Source organism: Trichechus manatus, unplaced genomic scaffold, assembly GCF_000243295.1.
Source record: "Trichechus manatus latirostris isolate Lorelei unplaced genomic scaffold, TriManLat1.0 scaffold00057, whole genome shotgun sequence".
NCBI classification, from domain to species: domain Eukaryota; kingdom Metazoa; phylum Chordata; class Mammalia; order Sirenia; family Trichechidae; genus Trichechus; species Trichechus manatus.
Genome location: NW_004443993.1, coordinates 8405885 through 8418333, shown reverse-complemented (window position 1 = coordinate 8418333; position 12449 = coordinate 8405885). Strand labels below are relative to the sequence as shown.

The following is a 12449-nucleotide window of genomic DNA, read 5'->3' as shown; positions in this document are numbered from 1 at the left end:
AAGTTCCACTGGGGACCTCTGGGAGACTGTGTAGAACACGCCTTGGAGTTAGGGGTGGGGACGTTGGGTATTTATCCACCAACGATTGAGTGGAGTCCTTGGATGGCGCAAACGGTTAAGCACTCGACTACTAGCTGAAAGGTTGGTGGCTCGAACCGACTCAGAGGCACCTTTGAAGACAGCCCTGGTGCTCTGCTTCCAAAAGGTCACAGCGTTGAAAACCCTATGGAGCAGTTCTCCTCTGCACACATGAGGTCGCCACAAGTTGGAATCAACTGAACGGCAAATAATGACAACGTCAATTGAGCGGTACCCCTGGTGGGATTACCTGTGGAGGCTTCCTATCGCCCATGACTGACATCAGAATTCTTTACCCTGACATTTGCCATCACCTGGCCCTGCTTCATTTTCTTCTGTTCCACCCACCATGCCACGCTTCCCTTCAGCCTGAGACACAGGATGCCCCTGGCTTTTCTCCCTGTGCATTGGAATCTTCCTGACCCTCATCTGACTTTCTTTGGCCCCAGACCACTAAGCTCTCTCTCTTTGCAGTGGTCCACCCACACTTTTCCCTGGGCATAATTGTTGTGGTTAGTTGCTGTAAATCAGCACTGACTCATGGCAACCCCATGTATAACAGAAAAAATGTTGCCCAGTACCGCGCCATCTTCATGATCGTTGGTCTGCTAGAGCCCATTGTTGTGGCCCTTATGCATTTTGAGTGCCTTCCAACCTAGGGAACTCGTCTTCCAGCACTGTATCAGACAATGTTCTGTTGTGATCATAGGGTTTTATTGGCTAATTCCCTCTTTAAAGTGTTAAAAAGCAAAGACGTCACCTTGAGGACTAAGGTGCGCCTGATCCAAGCCACAGTTTTTCAGTCACCTCATATGCATGTGAAAGCCGGACAATGAACAAGGAAGACCGAAGAAGAATTGATGCCCTTGAACTGTGGTGTTGGCAAAGAATATTGAATATACATGGACTGCCAGAAGAACAAACGAATCTGTTTCGGAAGAAGTACGGAGAGAATGCTTCTTAGAAGCAAGGATGGTGAGACTACGTCTCACATACTTTGGACATGTTATCAAGAGGGATCAATCCCTGGAGAAGGACATCATGCTTGGTAGAGGGTCAGTGAAAGAGAGGAAGACCCTCAACGAGATGGATTGTCACAGTGGCTGGAACAATGAGCTGAAGCATAACGATTGTGAGGATGGCGCAGGACCGGGCAGTGTTTCGTTCTGTTGTGCATGGGGTCCCTATGAGTCAGAACCAATTCAATGGCACCTAACAACAACAACAACAATTTTTGGAAGTAGATCGCCAGGCCTTTCTTCCTAGTCTGTCTTAGTCTGGAAGCTCAGCTGGAACCTGTCCACTATGGGTGACCCTGCTGGTATTTGAAATACTGATGGCATAGCTTCCAGCATCACAGCCACACACAAGCTACCACAGCATGACAAACTCACAGACACATGGTGATCTGAGCGCCCATCCCCAGGACCCACCCCTGAAGAGTCCCTAGTTGTGGGGAAGAGTGGGCAGATGATCAGAGCTGACAAGACACCCTCAGCTCTGTGTGGTCAGGGCTGGGGCAGAGGATGGGACCCGGGGATGGAGGAGCTGGGATAGGGCTGGAGTTCAGGAAAAGCTTCCCAGAGAAAGTCTGAGCTTCTCTCCCTCCTTACCCCACGCCGTTTCTTACCCACAGCCTTGATGCTGAAGCCCTTCCGCTCTGCACTGTATCAACTCAAAGATTAAATGCCAGTCCCCTTCTGCACCTCCACGCCCCAGTCATAACCCACTTTATCATATGACTCAACAGTTGCAACTGCGAACAGAAATGCCTACAGGGGCCACGTCGTTAATATAAGCAGGGGAAGTAAACTAAATTCTATTTTATTTTTAACATACAGCCTTTGATTACTCAACATGTAGGAACATTCTTCACTTTCCGTGAAGGACTATTATGATAGATATAATAATGTCCCATCCTCCCCAGAGATGCCTGTGTCCTAATCCTTGGGACCTGTGAATGTGTTACCTTACATGGTACAAAGGACTTGTGATTACATTAAGGATCTTGAGATGGGGGGATCCTGGATTACCTGAGTGGGCCAGTGGGAATTACAGGGGTCCACAGAAGAGGGAGGCAGGTGAATCAGTCAGAGAAGAAGATGTGACGATGGAGTCAGAGAGAGATTGGAAGATGCTACACTGCTGGTTTTGAAGATGGAGGAGGGGGTCACTAGGCAAGAAATATGGGTGGCTTCTAGAAGCTAGAAAAGGCAAGGGAACAGATTCTTCCCTAGAGCCTCAGGAAGAAACGTAGCCCTGTCAACACCTTGATTGTAGCCTTGTAAGACTCATTTTGAACATCTGAGCTTCACAACTTTAAGATAATAAATTTGTGTTGTTTTAACGCATTAAGTTTGTGGTAATTTGTTACAGCAGCAGTAGGAAACTCATACAACTGTGAACTCTCTTGTTTTTCTGGAAACTCAGGGTCATCTCAGGCTGCTGTATATTTTTTCACTTTTAATGGAGAGATGACTTAACCTCTCTGTGCCTAGGTTTCCCCATCCATAAAAAAGGAATAATAATAGTACCCCCCATAGAATCATTTCGAGCATTAAATTAGTTGATACGAATTAAAGCAGTTAGCATAGTGCCTGGCACACAGTGGGTGCTCTAGAAGTGTGAACTATAATTAATTATTACTATTATTTTAAGAAAAACAATAGCACAAACATGATGATAAAAGGCAACTGACATTCAGCCTCAGTGTGTGAGACAACTGAGAATGTGGGGACTGTGGCAAGCTGGTGAGTCTATGCCCTGTCCAAAGGGGGCAGCTTCTACCCATCCTGGGTTGTTGTTACAGTTTCCAACTTTCCAAGAGAATCTAGAAATCTAGATTAGTCCAAGTGCAAAATTTTTAAATACTTAAATGTTGACTATTAAGTTCCATTTTAAAAACACACCCAGTGGCTAGCTGTGACCTATGGCTGTAAGGCCACTTTTGTTGTAATAACTGAAAAGAAGCAGAATTTTAAATGTGTATGTGATTACAACTACACTTACAAAAAGAATAGCTACTAAGGATTAAAGAGCTCACTGTGAGCCAACCTCTGCAAAAGTACTTAAAGACTCAAGTCTTTTAATCTCACAATAGCTAGGATAAGGTAGGGGTCACTATTCATCCTGTTTTATAGATGAGGCCCAGAGAAGCCAGGGATGAATCCAAGGTCACCTGGCTGGAAAGTAGAAGAGCGGGGATTTGAACCCAGGCTGTCTGGCTCCAGCGTAAGAACCATCCTGTTTCTCTGATTAAATGCATGTGAAGTGTTTGAACACAGTGGTGTTTAGCAAGAGGGACATAGCATCATAATATAAAATTAATAAATTATTTTATCACCATTATTTTTACTTTGACCTCCTCTGGAGATGAAGAGAAAGGTGGAAGGGTTTCTGTTCAGGGTTTGGGGGATGGGATGAGGATGTCAGACTTTAGGTCCTGAGGAAGAGTTGCGGCAAGGGAGGGTGAAATCTGACAAGACGCTGTAGCACAGGCAGTGAAAGCGGAAATCAAGTAGATAAATTTCTCAGAAATTTGAAAAATAGGTCAGTGGCCTGGGCTAGGGGCTTCCTGCCCTCACACATTATCTGAAATCATATTGGGATCCAGGTCTTCTGTTGCACCAGCCTCTGCCCCTGCAAGATCTCCCTCCCCCTCCCCACTCCTCCTACCTTCCTCCTCCTTCTTCTGCCCTTCCTCTTCTTTCTCTCTCCTTCCTCCCTCTTTCTTCCATCTCCTCCTTTCCCTTCCTCCCTCTCTTTCTCCTTTTACCGCTCCCCCTCTTTCCATCTCCTGCTTCCTTACCCACCCCTCCTTTTTCCTCTCTCTCCTCTTCTTCAAGGCTGGGAGGTCCCTCCTAGGAATGATCTTTGGAGGCTAAAGTTTGTGAGAGGTTCCATCCCCAGGCGGAAGTTGGTGGCTTTTATAAATACACTGTCCCCACACCTTGGTCTCCCTATCAAAACCACAGGAACGGAAAAGCTATGATGAGAGTAAAGGAAACTCCAGCGGGGGCTGGGGGCAGACATTTGGGGCTGCCCCACCTCCCACCAGCACAGCAAGGAAAGGAGGAGGGAAATTCCTAATCACCTGAAACAAGGGGGCAGTGATACTTCTGTGGAGGACTGAATCATGTATACAAATATACAACTCACACGAGATACCTAGCATATGGAAATTGCCCAGTAAATGTTAGTTTTCATTAATATTTCTAAAGCACTTCCAGCATGAGCTCTAACTGTGTACCAGGCATCTTACCGAACAGTTTCCATTGCCTGATCTTATTTAATCTCTGTAACAAACGAGGAGGCGAGTACTGTTTTTAACTCCTTTCGACAGATGAGGAAACTGAGGCACTGAGAGGTAAACGGACTTGCTCAAAGTCACACAGCCAGTAAGAAACAGAGTGGAATTAGAATCCAGGATGGTCTGATTGCAAAGCCTATTTTCTCCACCCCTGTACTGTGCAACAATGACAATAACAATACCAACAATAACAATATTATAACCATTCATTCACCTCCGGGGTCTGTGCCCTCATCCTCGGTCCTAGGAACTAAGACCTCCCTCCAGCCACACAGTGATACATGCTTATTTGCATATGTCAGCTGATGTGTAAGGAATTATCTGCCCCTGGTCTCACCTCTATCGCCCCCTCTGGCTCCCACTTACTCCAAGCTTCCAGCTGGTTTGGTAGACTGTCACTGTGCCCTGGGTGTCGGCAATAAGTGTGCCTTGCAGGGTTCGACCTCTACTCTGACAGGGATTGTGGATTCCTGGGGAAGGCAGACTTGTGTATGGGGCTGGGCCAGCACAATTCAAGTTCCTTGTCTGTAAAATGACCTTCATGGATCATTACACCCAACCTTATGTTTCTGTGAGGAGCTGCCTGTTTTAGGCTGACATTGCTCCCCTACCCAGCCCTCCTCTTCCTCATGGGGTTCTTCGGACCTGATGACTCTGCCCTGCCTTTCCCGGCAGGTTTCTTCCTTTAAGAACTAGACAGATCCAGTAGATTCAGATACAAATGTTTGCCGTTTATTTCAAGGACCAGCAGTCAAGACCCGGGACTGGGGACAGGGTATGGTTCTAACCCCAGTATATATTAGTCTTGGCTGGCTGGAAAGGAACCTTAGGCCAGGCTGTGTGTGTGTGTGATGTGTGTTTGTCATTGTAATGCTGTGTACATAGCTAGGTCAGATTGTGACGCGGCTTGTGCAATTCTGATGTGATGGTTACGACTGGATGTGACTGTGAGGCTGTGTTGTGATGCTGTCCGTGACTTGTATGTGATTGTGATGAGTGTGACTATGAGACAGTGTTTGCGGCACTGGTTGCAATGTTGTCTTGCCACGTGTGTGATTGTATTGTACATGGTGGTAACGCAGCGTCTATGACTGTGAGTTCGCAAAGCTGTGATTTGTGTGCAGTCGTGTGGTTGTGCATGGTGGGCGTGGCTTGTGTGACTGTGGTTACAGTGTTGTCTTCTGACTTGTGTGTGATTGTATGGCTACGTGCGACGGCTCTGACCATGAGGTAGTGTCTGGGACTGTGTCCTTGCAACATTGTCTTGTGACTTGTGTGTGACTGTTACATGTGGTTTAAAGACCATGTCTGCGGCTGTTTGCTTGTGATGGCATGACTTTGTGTGACTGTGTGGTTGTGTGTGAATCTGATGCTCTGAGTGTCTGTATTTGTGGTTGTGAAAGGGTGACTGAGATTGTGGAGCCATGTAATTAATTCTCTGTGATGCTGTAGGGGTGAATATATATTCATTTGCTCTTTCTTTCCATCAGCAAACATTTCCCGAATGCCGGCTGCATGCCAGGGCCCTGGTGGTACAGTGGTTAACTGTTTGGCTGCTAACCAAAAGGTTAGTGGTTTGAATCCACCAGCCACTCCGTGGAAACCGTATGGGGCAGTTCTACTCTGTCCTGCAGGGTTGCTATGAGCCAGATTTGACTTGATGGTGGCGGGTTTGGTTTGGGGTTTTGCTGCATGCCCGACCCTGGGCTGGGTGCTGGGTTTGCTGCAGTGGCCAAGACCACCAGTCTCCACTCTGTGGAATCCCCACCCTCATGGGATGTGTGTGCTTAGCAGTGGCTTGGTGTAGCCAGCTGATGGATGATACATTAGTAGCTGAAAATCAGTCATGTTGGGAGTATTTACACCATAGAAATAGGCAAACACTACAAAGCTTGCCCCTCCCAGGAGAGCCGGATGTTAAATGTTTTTCAGCTCCCTGCTGGGCTTACTCTCTGAGCGTAATGTTAAGTGGCCAGGCTGAATGTGACCACAAGCCTGTGAGTGGGACTCGAATGTGTGACCAGGACCGTGGGTGAGGCTGGGCTGGGCCCTCCACAGAAATGAGTCCTGATGATGACTCTACCCCAACCCACACGCATGAGAGTGGGGTGGGTGGTGACATTTTCTTCCTCTTGCCACATCCCTGAACCCCCAAGTCCCACTTTGCTCTGAATCGAAAGCATAAATACCCACCCCTCATTCCCTCTTCCTGAATATCAGGCAAATCAGCTTTACCCCACACTTGGGGGCCTACAGGACCCCCAAGTCTCTGGGTCTTTGGCTTCTGTATTGTCCACAACAGGATCTGAAGTTCTAGGTCCTCTGAAAGTGCCGGCTTATTCTTCCGTCTTATAAGTGGCTTAGTTATTGGCCCCTGAGTTTTGAGGTTCCCCAGGTGCCCCCGAGATCTCTTTGTGCTGGGTTTTCTGTCTCCTGAGGCACCCTCTGAAGTCTCTGCCTGCCAGTCTCCCCTTCATTCCATCATCACACCATGAATGCCCCAAAGTAGGACCGCGTTCCGTCGCGTAGTCGGACCAGGCGCTCGTCGGGCACGCGGACAACCACCTCCTCCCCGGCCTCCAGGTGCACCACACCGCCCAGGAAGCTGCTGTCCCACCAGAAGCGGGAGCTGGCTGCCCGCCCACAGGGTGACCGCCGGCTGACCAAGAGCTCCAACTCCTTGGGGTAGCGGGGTGTGCGCTTGTAAAGGCCATGCGTGACAGGCAGGTTTCCGGCCAGTCCCTGTGGGCAGCCCATGCCACCCAGCTGCACCTTGGAGTAGATATAATAGTAGCCAGCCTCTGATATCACCAGGGCCCCATCGTGGTAGTCCAGGCCCCTCAAGAAGGCCTGGCCCAGCTGTGTCTCCCACAGCAGTGGGCCCCCACTGCCCGTCAGACTGGCATTGGCTCCTGCAGAGAGAGACGAGGGGGGTGGTCAGTACATGTCTTAGACTTGCTGTGGGACCTCAGGTCATTCCCCACTCTCCCTGAGCCTCTACCTCTGGGCCAGGCTGTTCAAGGACTTTATATGCGTGAACTCACTTCCTCCCCAATTTGCTGATGGGGAAACTGAGGCACAGAGAGGCGAAGTAATTTGTTTATCATAGGTCTTAACTCATTCCATCCGCATTTGGCAGGTAGGGAAACTGAGGCACAGAAAGGCAAAGCAACTTGCTTTGCTGTTGGGTGCAGTCGAGTCGATTTTGGCTCTTGGACCCCCATGTGACAGCACAGACCTGCCCCACAGGGTTGTCTTGACTGTAATCTTTTTCTTAAAATAGCGCTTTAGATGAGGGTTTACAGAGCAAATTAGTTTCTCATTAAACAATTAATACACATGTTGCCAACCCCACACCATGTCAACATTCTCCCCTTCTCGACCTTGGGTTCCCCATTACCAGCTTTCCTGTCTCCTCCGGCCTTCTTGTCCTTGCCCCTGGGCTGGTGTGCCCCTTTAGTCTCATTTTGTTTTATGGACCTGTCTAATCTTTGGCTGAAGAGTGAACCTCAGCAGTGACTTAAAAGGGTTTTAACTCAGCACTGAGTTAAAAGGGTGTCTGGAGGCCATACTCCCTGGGTTTTTCCAGTCTCTGTTGCTGGCTGTAATCTTTAGAGGAGCAGATCACCAGGACTGTCTCCTGTGGAGCCTCTGGGTGGGTTCATTTGGCAGCCAAGTGCTTAACTCTTGTACCACTTGCTTAACAAAGGGGGAAACCGAGGCCCAGAGCAATGAAGTGACTTGCCAAAAGCGTCAAAACGCCTAAGTGGCAGAATCAAGGAACCAAGCAGAACATCCCGGTCCGGTAACCTCTGCGTACCTCAATTACCATCCCTGTAAATGGAGCGATTAGCAGTGCTTGCTTAGGATTTAATGGCTTAATCTGTGTAAAGCACTTCCAGTGCCTGGCACATAGTAGGCACTATGCAGCATTTATTAAATGAATAAAATTAAAATACATGGACCCAAGCCCTGGGCCATTCTGTTAACACAGAACGAATGAATGAATGAATGGAAAGCGTCCCACGGGATCAGTATCCCAGGGAAGCAAGAGTGTCTCCAGGCATATTGGGGGGGGTCTCTCTGGTCTCCCCCAGACACCCCAACACCCCCTCATGCCCATATCTTGGGTCCCCTCACCTGTGAGGTGTGCTGCCGGGTTGGTCTGGTGGGACCTCCGTTCTGGAGAAAGAGGGTCAGAGGTCAGAGGGGAAGGAAGTGGGAGGTCAGGACCAGCCCTGGAGCCCGGTGGGACTGGCACCTCCCAAGGGGTCACTCAGTCTATCTCCCAGTGTCAACCCCACCCTTCCGGAGTGGCCCGAACTTCCTCTCCTCAGGCCAGGGGGAGGGGCTCCTGTGAGGCTGGGGCCGGTTGTGCAACAGGTGTTGGGCAATGGGCGGGGTCGGGGGGCAGCGTGGGAACCACCCCTCCCCCTCCCCGGGCCCTGACTCACCTTGAACCAGCTGCTCCCAGGAGCCCATGTCCCCGACCTGAAAATGCAGAGGAGCCCATGGTGAGGGCTTGGGGGTCCATGCCCCGACCTCATGCAGACACCCCAATATCACACAGACACCCCAGTATCACACCCAAACCCACTGCCGGAGTCGATCCCAACTCATAGCGACCCTATAGGATGAGCAGAACTGCACCATAGGGTCTCCTAGGCTGTGATCTTCTTGGCAACAGACTGCCACGTCTCTCTCTTGGATCAGCTTTAACCACTGTACCCCCAGGGCCCCTTTCAATATCGCACAGACACCCCTGTTACACAGATGTCCTGACATCAAGCAGACACCACAACGTCACCCGGAGACCCGCCGTCACAGTCGTCCCGACTTCATACAGATGCCCCCACATCACGTGGACAGCCTGACTTCATGCGGACACGTGGACACAAGACAACCAGACCACGGCCAAAGCCCACCACCCTCAGACATACACACAGAGCCGCATACACACACACACACACACACACACACACACACCCGCCTGGCAGCCGCACGACCTCTCTGTGCCTCAGTATCCCTCTCGGTAAATGGAGAGATTCATGGTATCTGTTATTGTTTTTAGGTGCCGTACAACAAAACGAAACACTGCCTAGTCCTGTGCCATCCTCACAATTGTTGCTAAGTTTCAGCCCATTGTTGCCGCCACTGTGTCAATCCGTCTCGTTGAGGGTCTTCCTCTCTTTCGCTCACGCTCTACTTTACTGTGGTATCTGCTTAGGGTTTAATGAATTCATCCGTGTAAAGCATTTCTTGTGCCTGACACCTGTTGCTGCTGTTAGCTGCTGTCACATCGGCCCCCAACTCACGGTGACCCCCATGAGCAATGGAACAAAATGCTGTCCCGTCCTGTGCCATCCCCATGATCAGTTGCAGATCAGACCACTGTGATCCATTGGGTTTTCATGGGCTGATTTTCAGAAGTAGATCTCCAGGCCTTTTTTCCTAGTCCGTATTAGTCAGGAAGCTCCGCTGAAACCTGTTCAGCATCATAGCAACACGCGAGCCTCCACTGGCAGATGGGTGGTGGCCGCGCATGAGGTGTTTTGGGCAAGGATTGAACCTGGGTCTCCCACATGGAAAGTGTTTACTAAATAAATAAAAAATTAAACATACCTGGACGTCTAGACACATGGACACACACACCCACACTGGATACGGACATGTGACACAGGGCATGGATGTCAGATTTATGTACATGCTCAAGTATATGACAACACACACATGGACGTAAGGCTGATGGAGCACGTGGGTCTATAGACCCAGAGACCCAGGAACAAAGACGCATGGTACCAACGCATGGATTGCAGACAGGCGGGTACCTGCAGACACATGGACATAGGACAACAACACAGGTCCACAGGAACACATGAAGACGTGTGGACCCTAGATCCAGACAGAAGGAGAAGGATGTGGAGACAAGGGACACAGAAGGACAAGACCATATGGTCATGGCGTTGGACACACAGACGCACACGCAGACCCACAGGCATGGCAGACAGACAGAGAGACAGATTCACAGCCAACCAGAAACAAGTGCAGGGAAAGATTCTGACAGAGACACTCAAAAAGGGTTAAAAATGATCACAGTCATGGCAATTGTGGAGACGCTGATAAACCCAAAAACCCACTGGCACCGAGTCGATTCCGACTTATAGCGACCGTATAGGACAGAGTAGAACCGCCCCATAGGGTTTCCAAGGAGCAGCTGGTGGATTCGGACTGCCGACCTTTTGGTTAGCAGTGGAAAGCTTAACCACTGCACCACCAGGGCTCCGGAGAGGCTGATAATGACAATAATTAATAATAATACTGGGAGTCCCTGGATGGCACAAAAGATTTAATATTCAACTACTAGCCTAAAGGTTGGCAGTTGGAACCCACCCCGAGGAGCGTCGGAAGACAGCCCTGGTGGCCCGCTTCCAGAAGGTCGCAGCCTTGAAAACCCTCTGGAGCACAGTTCTACTCTGCGCACATGGGGTCGCCGTGAATTGGAATTGACTTGACGGCAATTAACTACAGCTGAGTAATAATACTATGAATGTTGGTTCCGATTCATTGAGCACTTAGAACGTGCCACCCACTGCCGGGCACCGTGCATGCCATTTCTTATTTCATTCCCCAGCAGCCCTATGAGCTGGGCACTCTTATTATCATCCCCATTTTACAGATGAAGAAACTGAGGCTCAGGGAGGTGAATTAACTTTGCCCTGGGATTCCAGAAAGTCAGGGATTGAGCTGGACACCCTTAGTGTGTCTCCTGTCCTGCACACCCACAGACACACAGGGACACAGGAGACACCCCCGGCCCCCCACAGCGAGCCCCCAGACACACTCACCGGCAGGCGGGCAGTCATCTCCTCCACGCGCCAATGCAGCTGCAGCAGAAGCCAGCCCTGCACGGCCAGCCCAGTGCCCAGCAGCAGCAGCAGGAGGCTCAGGCCCAGCCGGGCAGCGCTGCAGGCCTGTTTCCGGTGGCCTCGCTCCAGCCGTGTAAATGGGATGTCCGTCTGTCTGTCCACCACAAACACCGAGGGCCGTGCGGCTGCCTCCTCCATGCCCGGGCAGACGTGGCCCTGAGACGCTTGGAGCAAGGCTGGTGTGCCAGGTCTTGCGGGCTCAGAGGAAGCTAGGATTGCTCAACACCCCTGCGCTTTGCGCGCTGCAGATGGGTGCTCGAGGGCCTGGCCGCCTTTAGAACTGAGGTTCAGCCCCACCCCTTTCCCCACATGCCGTCCTCTCCTTCCTGTCCCCCTACCCCCAGCCCCAGCTCACTCTCACTCATGCCATGTCTCACACTTTCCAGAATCATCTGAAAATGTGACTCAGGTGGGGGCCAGGGTGGGCTGGGGAGAGGTCCTGGAGCCCCTTCTCAGCTGCTTCATTCACTTGATCTCCAAGTATCTATGGAGCAAGTCCTGGGTGCCAGGCATGGAACTAGGCTCGGGACACGGCAGCGAACGAGACAGAAATCTCTGCTCTCCTGAGGCTATGTTTAGGTTGAGCAAGACAGACAGGGGCCCTAGTGAGTGAGAAAATAATACATAGTGTTTGGGTCCCTGGGTGGTGCCAACGGTTCGCCCCCAACTACTAACCGAAAAGAGCCCCGGTGGTGCAGTGGTTAAGAGCTGAGCTGCTCACCAAAAGGTCAGCAGTTCAAATCCACCCAGCAGCACTGTGGAAGAAGGTTCTGGCAATCTGGTCCAGTAAAGACTGCAGCCAAGAAAACCTCACGGAGCTCAGTTCTACTCTGTAACACGTGGGGTTGTCAGAAGTTAAATCAATTCAAGGTCAATGGGTTTGATTTTTTTTTTTAATATAGTGTTTTAGAAGGTGACAAGTGCAATGTGAAGTACTAGAGCTGAGTAAAGGAGTGGGAGGCGTAGGCACACGTGAGTGCCTGTGTATGTGTGTGCATGCATGTTGTGTGTGTATGAGCACACGTGCGTGCACACGTGTGGTGCATGCATATGGGTTCCTATGTATGTGTGGGCTTATGCACATGTATATTGTGCATGGGGTGTGCATTTACTCGTGTGTGTATGTGGTAGGTGTA

The 12449-nt window shown here is 50.3% G+C and overlaps 1 protein-coding gene across 1 annotated transcript; it reads right to left on the bottom strand.

Moving 5' to 3' along the window:
- Positions 1 to 5097: 5097 nt before the first annotated feature.
- Positions 5098 to 11555, bottom strand: TNFSF14 (TNF superfamily member 14). Its single transcript, XM_004378412.2, has 4 exons — positions 11233 to 11555; positions 8842 to 8878; positions 8528 to 8569; positions 5098 to 7299 (listed from the first exon to the last, which is right to left on the bottom strand). The coding sequence occupies exons 1-4, from the start codon at positions 11449 to 11451 to the stop codon at positions 6872 to 6874; spliced, it is 726 nt and encodes a 241-aa protein (XP_004378469.1). The 5' UTR covers positions 11452 to 11555; the 3' UTR covers positions 5098 to 6871.
- Between the last annotated feature and the right edge of the window lie 894 nt (positions 11556 to 12449).

Bases quoted from the DNA above. Each gene is read 5' to 3' on its own strand.
- TNFSF14 (XM_004378412.2), bottom strand. From the start codon at position 11,451: ATGGAGGAGGCAGCCGCACGGCCCTCGGTGTTTGTGGTGGACAGACAG. The intron at 8,570-8,841 runs GTGAGTCAGGGC...CTCTTTCTCCAG, and splicing joins CTGGGAGCAGCTGGTTCAAG to AACGGAGGTCCCACCAGACC. The intron at 7,300-8,527 runs GTGAGGGGACCC...CTCTCTCTGCAG, and splicing joins CCCGGCAGCACACCTCACAG to GAGCCAATGCCAGTCTGACG.